Here is a 22645-nt window from a genome sequence, read left to right as displayed (position 1 = left end):
TCTGAGGAGCTCAACCTGTCCTTTGGCTTCAGCTCTACTTCCACTACAGCCTGCATGGCTTTCCCTCCATCACTTCAGCTCAAAGCTCCAAAACAGCTGGATCAGCTCCCCTGTTAGCTGGCTGCATAGAGGCACAAAAACAACACCCACCTGAAGTTGCTCTAAGTTAGTGATCAACAAGTGCCCCTCTGTTTACTTCTGTTTATTACGGAGAAAATAGTATTGATATTTTCTTCTTCTGTATTTCTGAGCCAATGTCCTGTCATGGCAGAATAGGTCTTCTAATTTAATAGGCCTTCTAATTTATGTACTGACACCTTTTGAATAAAGTATAAAGCTGAAACATTGTCTGCAGCTATTCTTTGCAACTGATTTTAAATGTTGAAGCAGCATTCTGTCTACACTGGAATTCTGTTTCATTATTTTCTTCCTTCTTAACTTGATCTGTGATTAAAACTATATCTTCTCAGCTTTCCATGCTTAAAAGCTGTTTTTCTGGAAGTTCTTCAACAACTATTGTTTTCTGCTTTAAGGCTGATGGCACCCTGGCAACATTATAACTACATGCTTTGAAAAGGTGTTATGTAGATATATAATGATGTTTCCCAAAGAGCATACAATCTGATTGCTCACTTCAGAAAGCAGCTTTTATCACTTTTTATATAGTCAGTCAATTCACTTATTTAGTAAACTACATTCGATCTTGACATAAGAAGATATTTTGATTTATTTTTTTTTCCTGCTGAGTTTATTATCTCCTTTTGCATCTATTTTGACTGTTTTGACTTGGTTGTAATCATAGGTAAAATTTATTTCTTATTATTGGAGCTTGATTGTATGTGATTATCTGTTAAAGCACTTAGCATGTTTAATAACATTTGATTGCTATTATTTTTCATCCCTGGCTATCAGGGTTCAATAAATTGAAAGGGTTAATTACCTTATTTGCATACACTGAACTGTCTTATCCAAGGTGCACCCCCTAGACACTGGCTAGCAAACTCATCTGTGCCCCTTCAGCTCACGGTATCTCACTTAACTACTTAAATTTTAGTGTCAAAGGGAGGGAAACCAGGGAAGCACCGACTCTAATATCTGAGTCAGCATTCCCACAAGCTCTCTTCCAAAAATAAAGCAGTACTTCAGTTTGTACATTCTGGCCTGGAGTTTTATTTTAATCCCTCTTTACTTAAAAGAAAGAAATACAAATAAGATATAAAAAGATGCAAAAAGCTTGAAAAAACAACTTCTTTGCCATAGCACAAAATTTTAGCATCTCTCTTGAGTAGGCTGTGTTTAGGCATGGAGCCAATACCTTAAGCTATATGTTTTATTATGAAATGTCCTTTTTGCAGCACCCTGAATATGCTGGGCTCCCAATAAGGGTGGGACACAAAGAGTTTTCTCCCTGTGTTCCCAGAGAAGTTTAGATGCTGGGAAGAGACCAGTGACTGTCCCCACACTGAGCCACCCACCTGAGCCATTCCTGGATGTGTACTTGAGACACGTTCACCTGAGCTTTCTCATAAGAGCTCTTGTTGCCTGGATGCTGTTGAATCTCTTTGAGACTCTCTGAAAAGTGGAAAATTGCCATCTCTCAGCATCTTATCTTTGCTACATCCCCAAACCGTGGTGCATAGAAGTTCCTGTCCCTAGGGCCGAAGCAACACCAACTGACTACACAGGATGTGGTGCATGCGTCTGGGGACCTAATGCTGGCCATTTTTTGGAAACAGACAGCTATCACTGCAAGTAAGCACTCAGGAAGTGATTTTGTTTTCACCAGATTGAAACTGGTGCCAGAAAGATAGGTATTTTATTCCCTACATGAGGGGGAAAAAATGCTTCTTAGAAAATATCTCTATTTCTAAAGAATACTTCTAGGCTCTTCCATGAGGACAGAATGCTGCCTGCATGAGCCAATCCTGTCTTCTCTCCATCCCAAAATGATGAGTCCCCAGCCGCTATAATCACCATCACTGTGCAGAGATGACTACACCAGTGTCACCAACACTTCACTTCTTTTTACCACGCCCCCTCACCTTCTTAGACAGTTATTATTTTTTTTAAGAATGCATTTACGCTTGTGTCTCAGAGGGGATCAGTGGAAACAGTGGCCATAAACAGACACTTAAGAAAGCAGGAACAAGTCACTCTCATATGATCTTTCCCTTGAGAGCTTTTCCAGCTTCCAACTATTTGCAGCCCAGGGGATTTCCTGATCTGCTGTTAACCACAGCATCAGGAAAAAGGTTTTGTGGAGCTGACTGTGTCTTCTTTGATCTATTGGCTTGTCTGTGCTGGGTTCAGCTTAGAGCAGAACATGCCCAGAGCTGCTCTAATATGTGCCAGTTGATTGCAGCTCCCAGGAGAGCATCAACCTGTGGATACTGGCTATATGACAGGCAAGAGAATGTGTAATGCTATTTTTTTTACCAAGCATGACCAGTAGGTTTTCTTAGATTTACCAAAGTCCTACTTTGACTGAACACATAGGAAAAAATAGGGAATTAAATACCTGGATGTGGGTAATTCTCACAGCATTCCATTTCTCAAAGCTAAGTGCTTTCTTCCTGTATCAACCAAAGCACATTTCCAACCCACGCTCTAGCTGACAAGAGACCGCAGTGCCTCAGATCTCCAGAATGACCCACAGCAACCCGATTTCACCTCCTTTGAGGGACGTACTCAGCAAAAAGGACAGTAACTTTCTGGACACAAGCTTACCAAGGCAAAATAATATGAGTATATTCTGTTCTAGTGCTAGAGAATTCCTTAATTCAAAGGACATTATTCATTTCACTTTGGAGCTGGACTTAGCAAAACACCATAGACTGACCCCTTCTTGGGGTTACAAACTAAAAACTGTATTAAAAACTAAGCCCAAGAGAGAAATTATAGCTGCACATGAAGCAAGGTAACCTTCTAGAATCCCAAGGGGGAAAGCAAAAGGCACAGTTTTTTTTCTTCATATTTACAAAGGCTTAATGAATTTTACATAAGAAAGATACAAAATTGAAGACAAACAACAAAATACAAAGAGATCTCAAGATACATTGCGAACCAAGAGCTCATGCATAATATACAATATTTCAAAGGCATGTAAAAAAGCAGCCCAGGAATCAGATGTTTTTGGTGTATACGGAGCAGCCTGTCTGGGACTTATTGCTCCTTATGGAGTCGTAAGATGCATCAGGCACACTGCACCTTCAGGATGCAAGAGGGCAAGAGGGATCCCATGATTTAGGTTGAGTTCTGGATCAACGTGCATTCTTGAGGATCATTTTAATATGTTCACTAATAATTGTATTATTATATTCATAATTATATTTGTATACATTATTACAATGCAACGCTCAACTAATTTAAAGGTCATCAGTGACCTATTAAAATTGCACCTAGCTGATTTTAGCTGCTCTTTGAGATGCCACTAGCTTAGTTCTAAAGTAATTGCATAGTGGTATAGTGCTTCTTTTTATCCAACCTGTTATTCAGGCCCTCTTAGATTGGTTAAAGTAACAGGACATTTTCAGATTTAAAATAAATATATAAATAAATACATCTTTCTGGTTATTTAAAGAACATTCAGTTTTCAAATGTATTTTTCCCTTGCATCAAAAGGACTTTTTAAAGTCATGTCTAGATCTACAGAGACAAATTTCCTTTAAGGCTACATAATATCAGACAGCTTTGTCACAAAAGAATTGATAGATCTAGAAAATTCCAAGAGAAAGGCAAACCCACAAAACTTCTCGGTGCAGTTCCTACTATTCAAAACTCAGAAAACTTATTATTGAAGGCAAAATCATTATTTTAATTGGCAAATCTGCCAATAATATGGAGACATATCCAAAATCAATTTTTGAAGCCAAACATGTAAGACTAATCACTTTATTTCCATGCTTAACAGGTGCTGATACCAGAGGGAAAATACTAAATAGCATATGACACCCTTGAGAAGCATGTAAGATATTTATCTGCCTAAAAGCCATGACAGTTGCATAAAGAAAAGGTTGTGAATATAAATGGGGAAGAAAGAGTTTAAGGATGGAGGGTGAAATCCTGATACAGCTGAAATCTTTGGCATTTGGAGTTCAGTGGGACAAGGATATCCTTTGGCATACCCAAAGCTTGTTCAGGCTGCCCAGTGTGTTCTTTCAGGTCAAGGTCCTCATAAATATGTCTTTATATTTTATAAGGGAAGTTTTGCTTATGTCTCTCTTCCTACAACCTTGTCTTTTTTCTGGAGCAGCTGTTAGGACACAGAACCCTAGTATCTGACCCCATTTTTAACTCAAGCCACTTTGGTTGCTGCCCTGCCCAGGGCAGATACAATTGTGATTCTGATGGAGGGGCTTTGCAGCTGCGTTATGTGAAATACAGAGCAGCACTGGCCAGTGCAGAGTAGCCGAAAAAGCCAGGAAACAGAGCTGTGCACATCTCTTATCACATACAATGAAAGCTGGTATGCCCAAAGTCAGGAGGTTTAGCAGCTTTGGGCCTATGTGTCAGCTGATGTCCTGTGCACAGAGATATTCAGACTTACACATTCTCCCTCTCTCCCAACTATATTATTCCCCCTAAAATATACTTATGCATCTGCTGTTCCTCTGTGAAAAGATGAAAGATTAAGCTGGCTTCTGGCTGGATGAGAATGGTGAAATGTGCTACCCATAAGTAAGCCGTATATTCATGGTAGAATATTTAAAATGACCCTTATATCATAAGAAGGGATTTAAAAAAAATCCATAACTGTGGGAATTAAGAGCACATCTCTCACATTTGAATTTCCTAGCTGATATTTGGTTGGGCTTTAGAAACTGTCACACAATAAAGCCATTAAAATTCTGTGGTTAATTTATTCCTACAATATTAACTTTCCCATAACTCATGATGAATATCTTGAGTTTGGATATGTCTTAGAAGAACTCTGGCAATGATAACTTGCTTTTTCTCCTGTGTTTCCTGTGGATTTGTGTGTGTGTGTGTGTTTAAAAGAGTAACTTTTCTAACAAACTTGCACCGTGGATTTTTAAATAATAACTTTGACTTTGTACATTGCTAAAAAAAAAAAAAAAAAAAAAAAAAAGAGAATAAGCTCCTTTGTACCTTTTTTTTTTTTTTAAAAAAAAAAAAACAACAATTCTGAGCACAATTCAGTATAACAGAGGCTTGGAAAATACAGATCCTGTTGCCAAAACAAGTTTTCTCACTCCTATTCATTTCCTAGACAATAGGTGAGGTCAGAAGGGAAATGAGGAGTCATTCCTTTAGTATGGGCAAAGCACTGATGAGCTACCATGCGTCATATTCTGCTCCAACAGAGCTGTAATTGCTTCCAGAACACCTGTACTTAGGCCAGATATAAACATACAAACATGCTTACAGAGGGAGGGCAAAGGAGTGGTGGTCAAATGAAGAGGGAGAGGCCCATGTGGGGAATGGAAATAACCCAGCCAATGAAGATCTTTTCCTTTAAATTGTGTTTTAGCTTTGCTTTTGTACAATAAACGAGGAAGCTCCCGGATCCCCAAAGGAAGGCTGAATGGTTCTTTCAATAGATGGAAGGGCCAGTGTCTAAAGCATTTATCGAGTGGCCCAGTTTTGACCACCTTTATGGTCTTAATCAGTTCCCTTTGCATCCTGTGTCTCAGTTTTCCTGCAGCAGCATTGCAGGAATAATTTGCTATATGTTGTGTTCCAAATGTGTTAATTTATGTCAGGAAACCTCGTATTTCTGAAAAGTAGGTAAATAGGGGAGGCATAATTCAACTACCTGTCCAGAGGTACGGATATAGGATAACCACTAAGCCAAATTGCCTGGGAGCTTCACAGCTGGGGCAAAGTTACAGTGCAAGCTCAGTTGCAATTATGCAGCTGCTAGGCACAATTCCATAACAGATATGAGAAAATACCTGCCACCACTCCAAAAGCCAGAATTAGATGCTGGATGTCAGCTGAGGAGTTGGGCCCACAGAGATCAGCTGAGAGAAAGTGAGAGAAACAAAGTCACTTCCATGAAGCAGACCCTGTGGAACATCCCACCCAACACATACCTAAAGCTCTCCTTACTCCCACCCAGCTTAGTTCAGATGAAGGGTACATTAAGGAATGGCTTGCTTCTCAAGGAAGGGTTAGATTAGTTATCTTTTTTTCTTTATTTTAAAGTCAGAAATTTTATTTATTTTTCTTTTTGGCCTGGGATAGAGAAGACAAGCCTGAAGGATGCTAACCTGAAGGCTTTTGGGTATATATGTGTATTTATACACATATGCATACATGTATATGCAATCAGAATTATAGTAATTTTCATGTAGTGGTTTTTATAAAGTGCAGAACTGTGTGCCTACCCCTTATCAACTCAACATACCAGGCATTTTACTAGCAGTTCCTGGTTCGAAACATACTAGCTGGGTAAGTAGCAGTGCAGGTAGTTCTTAATACTCAATTCTAGTTCCAGAAGAAAAGGTTTAAGACATGAAAACATATATTTTACAGGTGCATACAACATTACAGTACAGCATTGCAAATTATTACTCTAGAACATTTTACAGCAACTCAATTTTAGAAGTTGAACATGGATTTTTTCTTTATGCTTAAAGGGCTCAGAAATGTAAAAAGAAAAGATAATATGACTTTCTACTTTAAGAGCTAAAGAAATAGCTCTCATAGTCATGATAAACAGGGATTATTTTATTTATTTTTGGAGAGAAAAGGGTGTGCTGATCTCTTCAGGATTTCTCTAAAATGTGCGATTCCTGTCTGACTCACCAACTGTTTTTATCCCCCTCCTGACTATGAAACACACCCTATTTCTTCTCACTGAAGTATCATTCTGTTCTAGTTGCCTGTTAGCATGTATGAAAACAAAACTCATTTACTATTCTAGAGTTTGGGCTGGTATGTAAGGAAACAGCAGCAGACAAAGCATTCAGCAGTCCCACAGGTTTTAAAGAAAGCTACATTAATGCCGAACTTCCTGTTGCCAATAAGCCCCTGGTGTAAGAAACAGCAGTAGAAGTTTGAGGTATTATGGAGGTACTGGGTTGGGTACGCAATAAAAAGCCGTGGGCTCACTTTCAAACTGCAAAACTCCTCTTTTGGTGTTTTTGTGAAGCTTTCTCAAAGACACTCCAGCTGCTTTTAGACTGAGTTTGCCACCCAAACCTACTTTGGCAGAACTGCCAAGCAGAAAACCACGGTGACTGGAAACATATTCATTAACTGCTCAATTAATTCACCTCTGTTGTAGCCTTCCGAATCTCTGTCTTCCAGAATAAATTACTGCTGCCACTTCCTTCATTTCTTGCTACTGGAGAACCTCAGGCACAAGATGGGATTTCACTTCTGGTACAGAGTCTAGCTCTTGCCAGGTATATTTAGTACAACTTCTTGGCCTCAGGAAGTGGTAGCAGCTCCGCAGGCATGGCATTGCCAAACCTGATGGACGCAGCAGGTCAGACTTGTTTTCTTCTGTTCTCTGGCAGTTCTTGGAGTGAACCCAGCAGGATTTCAGAAAGCCCTAACCAGCATGTTTTTTCCTAATAATAAGGTCAATGTCAAATATGCTGCAGCTAAACTTACTCTTGAATTCATTTGCTTGACTGAATTTCTGTTCCACTATGTACTTGACCCATCTTCCCTAGAAGAAATTCAACAATACTGGTCCTCAGGGGAAATTTCTGATCATATGAGGATCAAGTTGTCTTGGACTGTATTATGCTCTCACATTGGCGGTGTGCCCTTTTTGTCCTTGAGACATGCCACTCAAGTTTACACACTTCTGGTTTCTGCCCGGGAATATAGTCTTTTTTCCAGGATTCAAGGAGTCAGAAGCTGCAGTATGGTATGGAAGCCAGAAGTATATAGATTACCAGAGCTATGGCAGAGGAAATTAGTCCCTCTCTCCTACATCCAGGTTTCTTATGTGACTCACATTAACACAACATTAAACTTAAACTGTTCTGATAGATTCGTGGCAGCCAACCCTCGGGATGTACAAACTGGAACAAGGACAAATCTTCTGAAGGTCAAAAGGTATTTCTGGCAGCATGGAGGTATACCACTCCATAGAGTCCTTCCCTCATCCACTAATGGGTCTATCTCTGGCAACACCTAATGCGTTGCCGGCAATTAGTACTGTTCATAGTAGTCCCAGCTCAGCATTGGCCTCTACTGCCAGAGTATATTATGGAAAGAAAAGTGACCTGAGGTGTTATATAGCTTAAGATTTTATAAGTGAAAAGGATGCCATCTTATATATAAAGACTGAAGAGCACATTACATCTATCAGTTAATTTAGGCTTGGATCAAAAATGCCTTAGCAAGAACTTGCTTCTCTCACAAACCAAAACCCATTTCAGCTATTTCTTAAAATTACCTCACAATTTACATCAGCAGACAGCAGGCACAACAAGCACTGCTTGTCCTAAGAAGGAATAAGCTGAACCCTAGAGCCTGTACTCTGACCATGCCCTAAACCCTATGCTGCCTTCTTCCTTCCCCCCACATTCCTCCCAATTAATCCATAAACATTTTATCAACCTTTTTCTTATAAAATAGGACACGCATTATAAAGAAAAAAAAATAAATTAGAAAGCAAACTTTCTGCTCTATTATCAGTATCCTTGCCTTCTAGGGCACTCAGCAGAAATATTATGAAGGTTTTGAACCCCCTCCTGTTTTCTAAGGCTTAGAAAAAAAGCAAGAAAGCACCTCTTACTTTCTAATTTATAACCCACCAGCTTTTCATTAATAATCTAATGAGAATTAGTCAAGATCATCCTGCTTCTGCTGCGAGTCCACCTGCAGTGGGCCAAACCCTTGCCCTGGCCCTCAAGGGCTGATTTTGGGGGGCTAGAGGCCCCTAATAACCCCCACCTGCACCCTCTCATCACCCAGGACCACCCCGTGCTGGATTTCACCTCACACCAGCGCTGCTCTAGGGGTCTTTCCCCAAAAGTGGCTAAGCCCTGCATAGGTGAGCCCTGGAGAAAGATGCTGCTGCCTTACACACCTGCCCTGTTGGGGTTGGCAGCAGCCTGTGAAAAGTTAACTACTGAGGGAGATTAATTGCCCCTCCAGAAGTAGTTAATCATTTCTCCGGGGGTAGCGAGGAGAGGGGAAAAGGCAGGAGGTAGAGGTTTCAGACTGCGGCTGGAGAACAAGCTGAGTGGAACTGGAGGTAAGAGGTTAATGAATTATTATTATTATTATTTATGTTGGTAAAGGATATTTGCTGTTTTGGGGGCTACAAAGGTACAGTGTGCGGTTCCTTTGGTATTTGGGCTGAGGGCTGGAGGCTATGGCCAGGTCCCTCAGGGTGTGAAGCTCTGCCCAGAGTCACACAACATGGCTGCTGTGCTGGCCCGCCCCTCTGAGGAGGAAGGTGATGGGTCCAGCATGGCTCCTTAGGGCTGGAGCATTGTGGGAAGGGCTCAGGCCTGCAATTCCCCTCTTGTCCCCCTTCACAGGGTGGCCCTTTGTCTGTGAGGTACCTTATGTGGAAATTAAATGTTACTATCAGCTCAAATCCTGTGTTACTGCAGGTTTTTATCTTGGAACGAATTATCTACCTCATGGCTTAATTTTTTTTTTTTTTTTCCCCCATTATTATTTTTTAAATGAGTCCTTTTTCCTGTGTAACAGGATGTAGATACGCTTTTGTTCCACTCAGTCACCACCTACTTCTGGTTGATCTGGAAACTCACTCAGCTGTGTGACCCCAGTTTATGGGGTTTAAGGCATTGTCCAAATCCCACTGCTCCCATACGGGCTGTGTGGTGTGCAATGGTACTGCTGGTGTGGCCCTCTGCAGGCTGTGCCCTGTATAGACCCCACAACCTTCAGAAAATTACAGGGTGCTTCCCTTGAGGCTGGGATTTACAATTTGGGGAAAGCTGAGACTTTGAAGGAGCTATGGGAGATGATCAGTCACTTATTTATATTTTTTAATCCTAAAGATCTGTACGATTTTTTCTTTAGCCGTCTGGAGAAAAAAAAAAAAAAAGCTCTTAATGAAAAAAGGGATGGAATTTTTTTTTTTTTTTAACATGTATGTGATGAACCTTTTGAAGTTATATAGAGTGTTATAACTGCTAACAGTAATTCCTGCTAAGTTTGGTTTTAATTGTGATCTGTTTTGAGTATTAATTGATCCTTAGGTATGACTAAAGGTACTGGAGCAAAGTGTTTGTTGTATATGAGGGTCTAGATGTAAAAGACAGTATTTTCCTTTTGGTTTTTGTCTAGTCCATAAGTGAAAGACGTGAGCTGCAAGCAGTAGACTAGCAGCAGTTTTGGAAGCTATCAAACCACGTTATTCACTGCAGGAAGCTCCTGCTGATGCTGAGGAACTCAAAGTGTTTGGCAGCTTCTTTGAATGCATATCCCTTCCCATCTGGCTACCTGCCTTCTGCTCCCCATGTCTCTGCTCATCTTCACCGGTTCAGTAGTCACCTGTGGTGGGGCAGAGCAGAGCATCGTGGCAGACGGCTCTGCCTGATGAGCAAGTAAGGGAAAAGTGGCAGTCAACAGAGATGAGACTTGAGAGCCTGCTGAAGATGAGGAAAGGGGACTGCTAAATAACCCTGGTGACTGCAAGAAAACAAGTCAAAAAAGAATAGGATTGTTCTGATAATGGGGAGTGGCAGGAGAGGTGGAGCTGGAAATGCAGAGTGTGTGGGGAATTTGTTCTCAATCTTTGGTCTATCTGCCTGGTGCTACTTGCTTGGTTGCAACACAACCAATCCAGAAAAAGCAGGTTCTTGAAACACCAGGTCCAGACAAGAAAAGTTTTTTGTCATTGAAGGTTATGCACCTTAGAAACTTTGTCCTAGATTCAAGTTCATTGAATCAAAAGCCAGTTCTGCAATTACCTGAGCAGTTAATAAAAATCTATTGCCTCATGATGGATTTTTTTTCTGCAGGCTAGAATTGATGTATTCATTGTGATTTGTGAGATTGAGGGGAAAACAGAAAATATAATCTGTATTTCTGGTGCACTGAAAAAATTCACTATGTTCTTCTGAGGCTTGGAAGTAACTAAAACTGCAGTTTTTTTTTTTTTTTTTTTTTTTTCTTGAAAATAAAATACGCCTTATTAACATTTTAATAAAGAGAATGTCTTTGCAGTGGTGCTCTGAGTTGCTCTTATTTTTCTCTGTGCAATTTGATTCTCTAAAAAGGAAAGTACTATTGAGATCTGTAAGGCGTGATTTGTTAGACTGAAACTAAGCACACATACACCAAAGCAAAATGCTTTCTAAAGGTGCTGTGTTTGTGAGAGGTGCTTGCCCAATATGTGTGATGCAAAATGGGGATGCTTTGTGAAGAAATCATCCTTGTAAAGCCATTGGTTCTGGTCATCAGACTCTATCCAATGCTTTAGTGATGATGCTGCTGATCTATTTGGGAAGTTGGCTGGCTCTCAAGGCAGAGTCTCTTCTCAAAGGCTGTTTCACAGTGAAAATATGCTCAGTGCAGCCGAGTGCATGAATGAAAAAGCCTCTGGTACCTTCTAGTCTGGCAAAATGCAGCACAAAACTCAACTTACTCTGTCTTTTCTGCTGTCCCAGGTAAGAAATGTGTATTTTTTTCCACTTGCTTTCTTTCATATTCCTTCTCTTGTGCATTTGGATTTGGAAGTATTTGTAATTCAGGTCTGATTTCTGAGTAATTATACATTGCTTGAATTACTGTTGAAAGATGCAAGATCTCTGCTGCAAGCCAGTTGCTAGGAATGTAGAATCTCATAGTTCCCTGATTTACAATTACAACAAATTTGCTGTCTGATATATAGCATTTTTTTGTTTCCTTTCGGGGGGGAGGGAGGGGAGGAATCTTTCAAGTGTCTCAGTAGCAGCTGCAGCAGCAATATTTTCTGTCATATCAAATGCTGCAACTTTGATTTGCCTTTTTCCTCTGTGGCTTTTGCCGGGTAGTAGGCATATAGGCTGTTATAGGCAGCTCACATTATTTATTGCTTTTTAAAAACGGGAGGGGGGGAATGCGGAGGAAAAATAAAATCAGACCTTGCAAAAGGCTCCCTTCTCCGTACCCTCTCCTGATAGATGTGTAATACTCGGTTAGTGACTTGCTATGTAGCCTTTCTCTTATTAAATGTAATAGATCCCCCTCTGCCAGAAAGCAGAGGAAAAAACACCCAGCCTTGAAAACACGGAGCTGCTAAAGCCCTGCTGCCGCTGTCTGTCAAAGCAAAGGGACTCGCTGGGCTTTGACTTCTCTATACCTTCTGTTTGCTCCCTTTTCCTCTTGCTGCTGTTTCAAGGTTTACTTTTTAGAAGCTCTGGGGAGGTTTGAGAATCCTTTGTTGTCCAGCACAAATGCATCTTTCTTTCTTTTGTCTTAGGAGCTTTGAAAACTCTTGCATTTAGTGGCGGTAGCACTGGCATCCTGTGCGCTGAGTAGAGATAAAAGTTAATTCCTTTTTGACTTGTGATTGAGTGGTTTTGTTAACCCTTAGGGGGTTGGTAGGTTTTAGAGCCAAACTAGTGCTTGGGACGCTGAGTCTGTGCACTTGTGTTTGTGTGACTGCAATCTCTGGAAAGAATTTAGTTTCATTTTCCAAATAGGAGGATAAGGAAAATGGTGAGGGCTGACCGTTGGGAGAGCTTTACTGCTGACAGGAGACACACCAAGAGTGTAAGCAGCAGTCATGTGAACTAACACGTACATGCTGTGGGTCAAGGCTGGGATATTTGTGTCCTGACTGAACCTGATAAAGGGGAGAAGCATTAATGGGGTGGCTGAAGTTGCAGGACAGGAGACTTGGTGGCTGGGGACTTGTGAGCAAGCACACAGGCATTTGGGAGGGTTCAGGGCAACTTCCTCCTTTAGAGAAATATAATAAATGAAAGCTACTGATCTGGGCCATAGGCATGGTGCCTGCAAGCACTGACGAAGGGTGTGTTTGAGGTGCAGGGGATGTATATGGTGTCCCTTGTGGGGTGTCCCCAGCAGCTGGGGCTGTGTGGGCTTGCAGGGGGCTCCCCAGTAGGCAGCTCGCCAGCCCTGCTGTCTGGCTCCAGGCAGGGCAGAGTGCCTCTTGGACAGGCTAGGGTGTCCACGGGGCTTCTGCAGCAGAGAAGTTGTCAAAGTGGGCTGAGATCCAGCCTGAGCTGGCACAGCTGCCAGTGGGAGGCAATGCTCAGGGAGCTAGGGGGAGAGCGGGTAGAGGCAACAGGCGGATAGACCGAGCTGGTGCCCCTGGGCTCGAGACCTGCCATCTGATGAACTGCAGTTTGCTTGGCATTCTCTGTGACTCCAGTCCCTTTTCTTTAGCCCATTTTCTGTAGCAGACTTCTAAGGCCTGTTAAACCTCATAGCAGAATCACCCCTACCCCACCTGATTCTGGAAACAGCATAACTGCATGCTTCATTGACAACTTTTAGCAATACTTCAGCATTTCTTCTCTTCCCAGGCTGAGGCAAGTCCGAGCACACAGCAGGGATGAGCTTGTGGTACTTTGGCATAGCTCTGCATTTCTGTTTAAACGGCACCCCGCTTCTTTACTAGCATACATAACTTTATCTAGCAACGTCTGTGTCTGGTGATTTAACACACCTCCAGGATTACTTTATGTACTGTGTCTAAGAGTAAATGAATTAGAGTTGTAATAAGCAAGCATTCATACATCCGTCTTCAGGAGTGAGGATGTTGAGTATTGACAGGTTAAAGTATGAACTGAAGTTGATGGCATTCTAGGGAATGAAAAAGGGGAATTACTGAAACGCTGCTCAGCTTTTCTCTTTGACACACCACATGCACAACTTTCATGTGACAGGAAAAGTAAACAGAAGAATGTGAGAAACAACATATTAAACAAATGCAGCCATCTGGCTGTGTAGTGGTTGTAACACATTTTGGGATTTTTCATGAGTTTTCTTTTTTTTTTTTTTTTTTTTTTTTTCTCCTTCCTCAGCAGTAGCAATAATGTCTCCTATAATACAATGCTAGTGGAACCAGCAAAGCTCAATTTTGATAAAATGATTTCTAAGCAGTAGCAATCTAGTAATGTAATACTTTCTGTGGAAGTAGAGGATAGGAAGAACTTCATTTCAAAGTAATGATAGCAAAGTTTAGAGTATAGAAAAAGTCTCAAATTGTTGAGACTGAGAGCATGAACTGAAATAAATGAAAGGTATTATAATTGAAAGATATTTATAAAACTGGTAACTTCTAGTTTGTGTGTTCTTAGTCTACATTTAATTCAACTGAATTTATTAAATATAGGAAAAAATCTTTCGAAGCATTAAAAGGATGAGGATATTAATGGGGAATCACTTTTTTTGTTCAAACATTTAGTGGGCTGCTTTGTTGATTAAAAGTTGTACTAAACAGGTGGGTGATAAATGTTTTTTTCCTTTTGCAAAGACCTAGTCTACACTACTACCATTTATCCTGTTTTCACCAAGAGGAAAACTGAACATTACTTGGAGTAGCTGAATAAGATATGTTTCAAGGAACCCTTTAATTCATGATCACCTTTAAAACTAGAAAGCGTATCTATAATATGCAGCTTTATTGATCTGAAGTTGACAATAAAAACTGAGTGTACTCTGGTAGCTTGTGCAGTTCACTATAAAATGTACACTAAGCAGTAAATACCTACAGATTTCTAAATCTATCGAGTCAGAGGGTTTTTTGTTTTCCCCAAAGGATGGTTTTTAAGGCCCACGTACACAAATATTCTAAAACAAAAGTTGTTCACAGGTTTGCTTCTGTATGTTATGCATTACATGCAGGCAGATGAATCCGAGAATTTTTTTTAAATAAAGCACACAAGATGAGGAAAAAATAATTTTTCATAGCCTTAATAGTAACTGTCATGTTCTATTGGGCTAGAACTAAGTGAATTGGACAAAGTGTGTAAATTTTACAAGCTCATCTTTATAGCAAATAGGGACAATTAGTCCTAAAACTCTCCACAAATGCACAGACCACATTGCTGTATCCTAAAGCTTTTATTTTTTCAAATTTCTCCAGAAGAGGGCTCCATGTACAGCTTGAAAGTCAACACCAATGTGCTAAAAGCAAAAGAAATTTATCAGCTTCAGGGGGGAAAAAAAAAAAAGTCTTGCTCACAAAGTCTGTTTAAAAAACATTAATTACTATGCTCAAATTCTGACCAGACTTTCCCTGTTGTATCTTGTTGGTGCTTGTTTAGTTTAAATAGGATTATAATCTCAGAATTCTAGAGGGAAAGAGTCCTATAGTCCTTGTGCTATACCTGAGCTTTTAAAAAGATGCTTTAAAAATGTTAGAGAAACTTCATTGCCAATTACTGTGTAGAATTATTTGTACTGATGAGCATTTTGTGAGCAGGCTCACACTTACTCCTGACAGCGTCAGGGCCTTTTTTTTTTTTTTTTGGCTATGTAGTCAAACATCTTCCTCTTGCATACCTCATTCAAAAGATGGTGTCTCCCAAAACACAGAACCATTCCAGCAGTCCTGCTGTACTATTTGTCAAATATTGCCTTGAAGGGAAGCTTGGCCCCTGGTGAATTAGTCTGATGTTAGGCAACAGCTCTAACCTTTTAAAGACATTCTTACACAGGACCTGACCAGACTCTTTACTGCTAAGCAAGGGGGATTTGATGTAATAGGTGAGTGGAAACTAGTCATGAAAATGCTGTGAGTTACAGCATTGCAGTTAAACTTACTTTTTTTGTGTACTACCTGAGCTACTATTTCTCTACTCCTGAGGTTGCTCGAGCAAAATGTTGGGACCTGGTTTCTCTTTCTGATAATCAAAAACTGAAAAAGGTTATTCTACTGTATATAACATACTTGTGCTATAATCCGTCGGGGCATGTTGACTTTATTCTTAGTAACTTGCCAAGTAAGAAAGGAGCATTTCTAAAAGACAGCTCAATAGACCAGAGCAACAGGAGCTGTTAGATCTATGTAGATAGTAACAGTGGCAAATATTCAAGAAGAGATGTTCTGTCTTTCATTTTCTTCCTGCTATTGGCTAGTTAAGTAGGCTCTCTCCATTCTTTTAGTATGTGAAGGCAAGCTACATAACAGCTGTTAGTGTTATGCTCTTCCTGCATCGCTGCTTGGAGCCACATCTCTTGCCTCTAGCTGCTGGCTTGTACCCGTGTACTGGGTGTGGGTTTGGCCTTTAAGCCTTTGGGGAGGAGGGGGCTCTGTTTGGGACCTCAGGCAGAAACATGGGGCTATTGGATGGTGCTGCGGCTTCACTGGTTTCATGGAAATCACTTCTTCATTCCTTCTTTGACAGATGCTAACACCAAATATACTTTTTGTGTGTGTATCACTAGTAGTCTAACCAGTAGTCTTTCTTCTGTGTGGACAAAAAGACAATCTACCATGTCTGCTGGGGAGGAGAGACAGAGAAAGATAACGTCCTCAGAAGACCTAGGTGGCCAACAGATCTTCCCTGTTAGCTCTGGATGATATTTGTGGGTTCCTAATCACCATACAAATGGGACCAGCCCAGCTGGGAGACTGTGTTTTTGTGTCACTTTGTATGGCCTGCAGCTAGAACAGTGTTAGTGTATACAAATCAGTAGGATATTAAAAGCCAAAGAGGAGTGAAAAATAAGGCTTGCTTTATTAACCACTGTTTCATTATTCAAAAGTCTTGGAAATTTGCCTACTGCTTGTTTTAGTGTTGACTCGTGATGTGGACTGTATTCTCTGTCAAATGGAAGAATCTGATTCTTTAAAAACCTTACTGTTTTGTATATAGGGGACTCATTCCATTGCTAACTTATTCAGTATTCAATATTCAACTATGGTTTGCACCATTAATTTGCTTGGCTAAAAAAAAAAAAAAAGGAAGAAGAAATTTAAGATTTGGTTTGATGGAGCTGGTTAAAACAGTTCTAAGAACAGGCTAAAATAAATATGAGCTATTAAAAGAGGGATGGAGTGAATCTTTTCAGCACACAGCAGTCTATCGGTATCTCTAACCACTGGAAAAAGCTGATTCAGATATTTAAATAACTTCAGATATCTATGAACATCCATGTATGGATGTGTCTTGGTATCTTTAAGCAGCCCTGTTTCTAGGGAGTTGAACACCCACCTTCAAGCTTTTGAAGCATCTCAAAATTGGGTGTCAATATACAGCCCTCTGGAACTCATCGTTTTTTCTCATCTAAGGTTCCTCAGACTTCTTTTGATAAAGGTTCTACTCTCAAAACTGTGACTTAAAGAAAAACTAACAAACAAAACAAAAACTAACAGTAGCTATCTCTTTCAGTCTAGCCTCTTTTGTTCTCTTGCTGTGAACAACTAATGTTTAATTCCTTGTTGGTAGCAGCAATAAACGTTTCCAAAAGCTAGCATTTATTTAATTCCCAAGGACTTTGCAGTCTGGTATCTCATGAAGAGTAAATAATTTGTGTGTTTGGAAGTTATGTGCTAACAACAGTACGGACAAAGTGTGTTTCTAGGAGTTTGAAGAAATTTTTGGCAAATCAGTAGTCACTGCAGATGGACCTTGTGTGTAACAAGGACTTAAAATGCTGAAAACCAAAGGTTCTAGGCCATTAAGCTGTCACAGCACTTTTAATGTGGCTGCATGCAAAGAAATATGCATGAAGATGGAGCAAATTGCAGGTCTACATCTTCACTTTAGGATGTGAGAGATGCCCATCAGCAAACGAATATGCCTGTAAGCTTTTTTTCATCTCTTATTACTTCTGTCCTGAAGATTATTGTTAAAGGTTACCCATTGTTTCGCCCCCTGACAACAAGTGTGGGTGCTCCTTATCTGCTCCAGTGCAAAGTTGGCAAGGATGCACTAACAACTACCAAATCGTTGTTAGTGCATTGAGTTTTGTTTCAATCACTGTGGAGCAAAAGGTATTTTAGAACATACTTAGCACCCTGATAATTGGCTCATCTGCTTTATAGACAATCAATTTCTTTTCATCGTCTTGGCATAACTTGGAATTGTAAGAAGGGTTTCTGTTCAAAGCATCTTAAAGGAAGAGTCTCTCTGAGTAGAGTCAAATGTGGGGGATTTTGAACCCATTTGGAGTTGAATAAATGCCATTGGCTTTCATTATAGTCAGTGTACAAAGGCAGAAATTAGCTACTGTTAATTCATTTGGATCCACTAGGAAATTAGCTCAGCATGCGTGAGTTAGGAATATGACCGATAGCTTTTACAGATGGTGTACAAGGATGGGAGAAAATCACATAGAGTGGTCCCTTCTTCAGACTGTTATAGTTTTCTTAACTTAAGGTGATCTTTAAAATGTAATAGATGCATTTTGACTTTGAACCAATTTTTGTTAATTGCTTGGGCAACCGAAAATCCTAGGACTAGTATTCCAAAAATCTTTCATTTTTCCCGACAAGTTTGCTGGCTTTGAGTTCCTCTACTGCCAAATAAGGTACTTACACACTTCTCTAGAGACAGCCCTATGTTTCCCCTGGGGAGCCACGTTTTATCGAACAACAAACATCTATATCAAAATGTGAGAGCTGCAGGTAACGCTGCTCTGCAGTTAACAAAGCAGGAAATCCAGAGCATCTGGTACCTTGCTCTCTAAGTGAAAGGAAATGGAATTAGCCATTAGAATTGGATGGGCATTTCCCTCCCCATTAAACCCATTGTTTCTGAGCTCTGTCAGAGGAAGCTGAGCAACTCCAACCATGCTACGTGGCAAGAATGGGTATTTCAGCTGTGGGCCTGAGCTGTCCAGTAGTTAGATAACTGGTCAAATTAAAAGGTGTTCAGCTTGACCTTCAGCCAAGATAAGATAACTGGCCTTACAAGTGCCAGGAAGGCATGGATGTTATCTACCATTCTTATCCAGGTGAAATGCAACATGAAAAAACTGTGGGCAAAGACAAATGAGAATGAAATTAAAATAGAACAATACATGAAAATCAGATTCAACTTCTGGATATTTCTATTACCCTGCTACCTGATGGTTGTATTCGGTGTCAGGCTAAGTGGCTTTATTCTTTTTGAAAATGTCTTGTGTACTGTGTTCAGTTTTGGGCCCCTCGCTACAAGAAGGACATCGAGGTGCTTGAGCGGGTGCAGAGAAGGGCGACGAAGCTGGTGAGGGGCCTGGAGAACAAGTCCTACGAGGAGCGGCTGAGGGAGCTGGGCTTGTTCAGCCTGGAGAAGAGGAGGCTCAGGGGTGACCTTATTGCTCTTTACAGATACCTTAAAGGAGGCTGTAGAGAGGTGGGGGTTGGCCTGTTCTCCCACGTGCCTGGTGACAGGACGAGGGGGAATGGGCTTAAGTTGAGCCAGGGGAGTTTTAGGTTAGATGTTAGGAAGAACTTCTTTACAGAAAGGGTTGTGAGGCATTGGAACAGGCTGCCCAGGGAAGTGGTGGAGTCACCATCCCTGGAAGTCTTCAAAAGACGCTTAGATGTAGAGCTTAGGGATATGGTTTAGTGGAGGGCTGTTAGCGTTAGGTTGGAGGTTGGACTCGATGACCTTGAGGTCTCTTCCAACCTAGAAAATTCTGTGATTCTGTGATTCTGTGATTCTGTTTTCATAATTCATGATCTCATTGAACTAACTGGACTATGAACTCTATAAATCCTGCCTTATGAATATCGATAACCCTGCTAATTTACTAATATAGAACTCTGATCTGAATACCAAAGTAGTTAGACCCATGCTCAGTCACTTTTTCTTAATACATGGTAATATCACTGCAGGAGATATTATTCCATGGGACGAAGATGTAAGGATGGTCCTTAGAGCCCAGCAGTACTGGGAAGCACAGCTTTTTAAACCCATTTACACTACTGTTCTGAAATAGATAAGGGTCTGACATTTGCTTCTATTTTTTGAATTATTATTTTCTTCTTATTTATTTTAATTAAAAGGTCTCATTTAGAAATGATTAAGCAGAATATGATTTCCAGCTTTAAATGTCATCAGTAGTTTTTCCTAGTTGTTGGCTCTGTGCAGTTTGGTTATCAGAGCAGAAGTGCAGCATTCTGTGCAGCGGGGATGCTGATTATTGCAATCTGGCACACAGCATTTTAGATGATGATTTCAGATATGACATGCTACAGGGAACAGTGATAAGGTTGCTGCGAATAAAGCATGAAATGTGTCATGTGGGAACGACTCCTGGTCGTGCCCATCTCTTGACTTGACTTTTCTGAGTTTGCCATAACAAAACACTGTTGTGCACGCTAGCACAGGAGCAGGTCTTCAGCAGACGTGGATTGATTGCATCACCCTGCTTTGTGTCATCGAGGTGAGGGATGGTTAGTATTGATGCCACGTGCATTTCTACCGTGTTCATATTGGGAAGCTTACATGGCTTCTATTACTGTTATATCTGTACACCCTGCAAATAATAATGAATTTATCCTTGCTTCCCTAAAATAAATGCTGAGTTACAACAGGAACATTATTCTGAAATGGGAGACAGCCTCCAACATCTGCCTGTTCCAATGACTTTAGTTCTATTATCTTAGTTGAGTAATGATGTAGGCTGCTGTCATTTTTGCTGCTGGTGTTGATTCAGTAGTGACAGCTCATTGTACTATCGAAAGATTAATTCTGATTGGAGGGAGCCCAGAATAAATTCAGTCTTTAGGCCAATCAGAAGCTGGTGCACATGATATGATTTTAATAATTCTGCTTAACTCTCAAGAATATAATTAGTTATGATTTGCCAAAAACCCGTCTATCTCTATACAGTTAATATTTTTACATGTAGAAGGATTATAAAAAGGAAGTGTTTAGCTGACTGCACAGAGCTCTTCTAGGCATAAGGAAAAAGTGTATTTGCTTATTACTGGGTTTTACATGATGGCTGCTGGCAAAATTCTCTGTTGGATATTTCCACCCCAATGTGAGATGTGGTCTCAGTGGCAGAGTATTCCTGAGCACCTGCCTGTGTGTGTTCCTGTCTGATGTAAGGTGATGGTACAATGGTATCAATGGGATGATGTTCCCATCTTCCCTCCCTTCCACAGACTGGAGGAGGCAGAGCTACCAGAAGCCTAGGCTGTGCTGGTAGGTGGTGAGCTGTTGTGGCTGTTCCACTTTGGTGTCTTCCTCCGGGAAGTGTGGTGTTGCTATCCTAAAGGCTCATTGTGCCCCTTGGACTAGGGGAGATGCCATTTCCTGCAAGCCCAAAGCAAGAGAAAGTAGACTTGCATGGACTAATCTCCGACTTTGTGAAACAGATGCCTCCTCCTGTTTGGTAGTGTCCCTCTGAAATAAGGATTCAATCTTTTCACACTTTTCTTCTGAAGAATGTAACTTTCAAAGCATTTGTTCTTTCATGAGCCAAAGGCATACAAGCAGAGAACCTGTTTCTTATTTATTCTGTGTGGGAACTAAACAGTGATAACACACCCGTAAGGGCTGCTGAAGGAGTTTGGCTAAAATAGAAATCAACTTGGTTGTCTGCCAGAACTCACGTTTAACCTGAACAACGCTGCTTTTCCAACTTGTTCTTGACTTTGATTTTTTTTTTATGAAAAGGAAAAAGTGAATGTGAATAGCATGAGCAGCTCTCCCTCCCTTACCTCCGGGCTGGCTGCAAGCATCAGCATACCTGTGATATCCTTGTTCAAATTACACTTCTTCTGCTCCAAAAAAAAATTCAGATGGTCCGAGTGCTTTTAGTTTTTCTTCCAGAAGTTCTGGTGATGGGAGAAACTGGCCATTTAAAGGATTAATAATTTTTACTGCCATGTTTGAACTTGTCCTTTAGATAAGCCTCAGTGGGCCCTTTTGGAAAGTCCATCCTTGTTCTTTTTGGTGCTTGTAGAACATCCTTAGAGATGTTTCTCTTTTGGTGATAGATGAGAAGATGATAGGGGTTTTCCTGCAGCATGAGGAAAAACAGATGTACCTAAGGAGAGTCGCATTCCTTTGTCATCCTGCATAGGCCCTGCTTATTTTCCCTGAGTAATCTGCAGATTGCCTAGAGGTGGTACAGCATTAAATTGTAACATGTAGTAACCTGGTAAGTAACTGAGCGTTGTGCTGCCTGTACTTGTGTACTAACCCCGTGCATTCCTTGGTAAATTCAGATTAACCAAAATGAAATGGAAACTACTATTGCCACTGGAGACTGCCAGTTACGCAAACCTACTTTGGGACTTCGACCTATTAAGGCTCTCCTCCTTTCTTGAAGGTAGTCTAGTTCTAGTTGCACTTCTGTTGGTGGATTTAATTTCTCTCTTCCATTAATGGTATGAAGCTGGTGATCTCTTAGAGAGCCAGAAGTGCTGGGATAGTTACTACTAATAAACTTCCTGATGTAGCTGCTCCATTTCTTGTCCTGTTCCTTGGCTAACAGAAGAACAAACCTTAACATAACAACTGGAAGGGAAGAGGAAGGCAAAAGGGAGGAGAAAAAAGAATTCCATGTCTTGTAATTTTTTGCAGCTGCTATGATTTTGAAAATAACCTTTTATGCTTATTATGTAGTTAAAAGGTATATAATGGAATAGGGTGCAGCATTCAGTGTGACTCTGTTTAAATGAAGACATGGAAATCCAGCAATCTTACCTGATGCTCGTTCATTTAGGCTGACACTTGTATCTGGATCTGAAGCTGTTGGCATCAAGAAACAGCAGTACTTCTACTCCATTTTATATGTCTTTGTGTATGTATCAGCATGCTGATTTATGAGAGGC

General features: G+C 40.6%; 1 protein-coding gene across 2 annotated transcripts in view; it reads left to right on the top strand.

The window, feature by feature from the left end:
* The first annotated feature begins 8648 nt into the window (after positions 1–8648).
* CDH13 (cadherin 13) overlaps positions 8649–22645 on the top strand; it is a 487393-nt gene continuing 473396 nt past the window's right edge. Inside the window, exon 1 of one of the 2 annotated variants that reach the window (XM_084533251.1) lies at positions 8649–9184. Coding sequence is in view for 1 of the 2 variants with exons in the window: in XM_084533250.1 (XP_084389376.1) it covers positions 11532–11576 (45 nt within the window). In the remaining variant the exon portion in view is untranslated. Of the gene's footprint in view, positions 9185–11409; positions 11577–22645 lie in introns of those variants that run through there. The other variant, XM_084533250.1, reaches the window with a different exon arrangement.

This window comes from Aythya ferina, assembly GCF_964211825.1.
Source record: "Aythya ferina genome assembly, chromosome: 12".
Lineage (NCBI taxonomy): Eukaryota > Metazoa > Chordata > Aves > Anseriformes > Anatidae > Aythya > Aythya ferina.
This window is presented reverse-complemented; position numbering and strand designations above follow the sequence as displayed.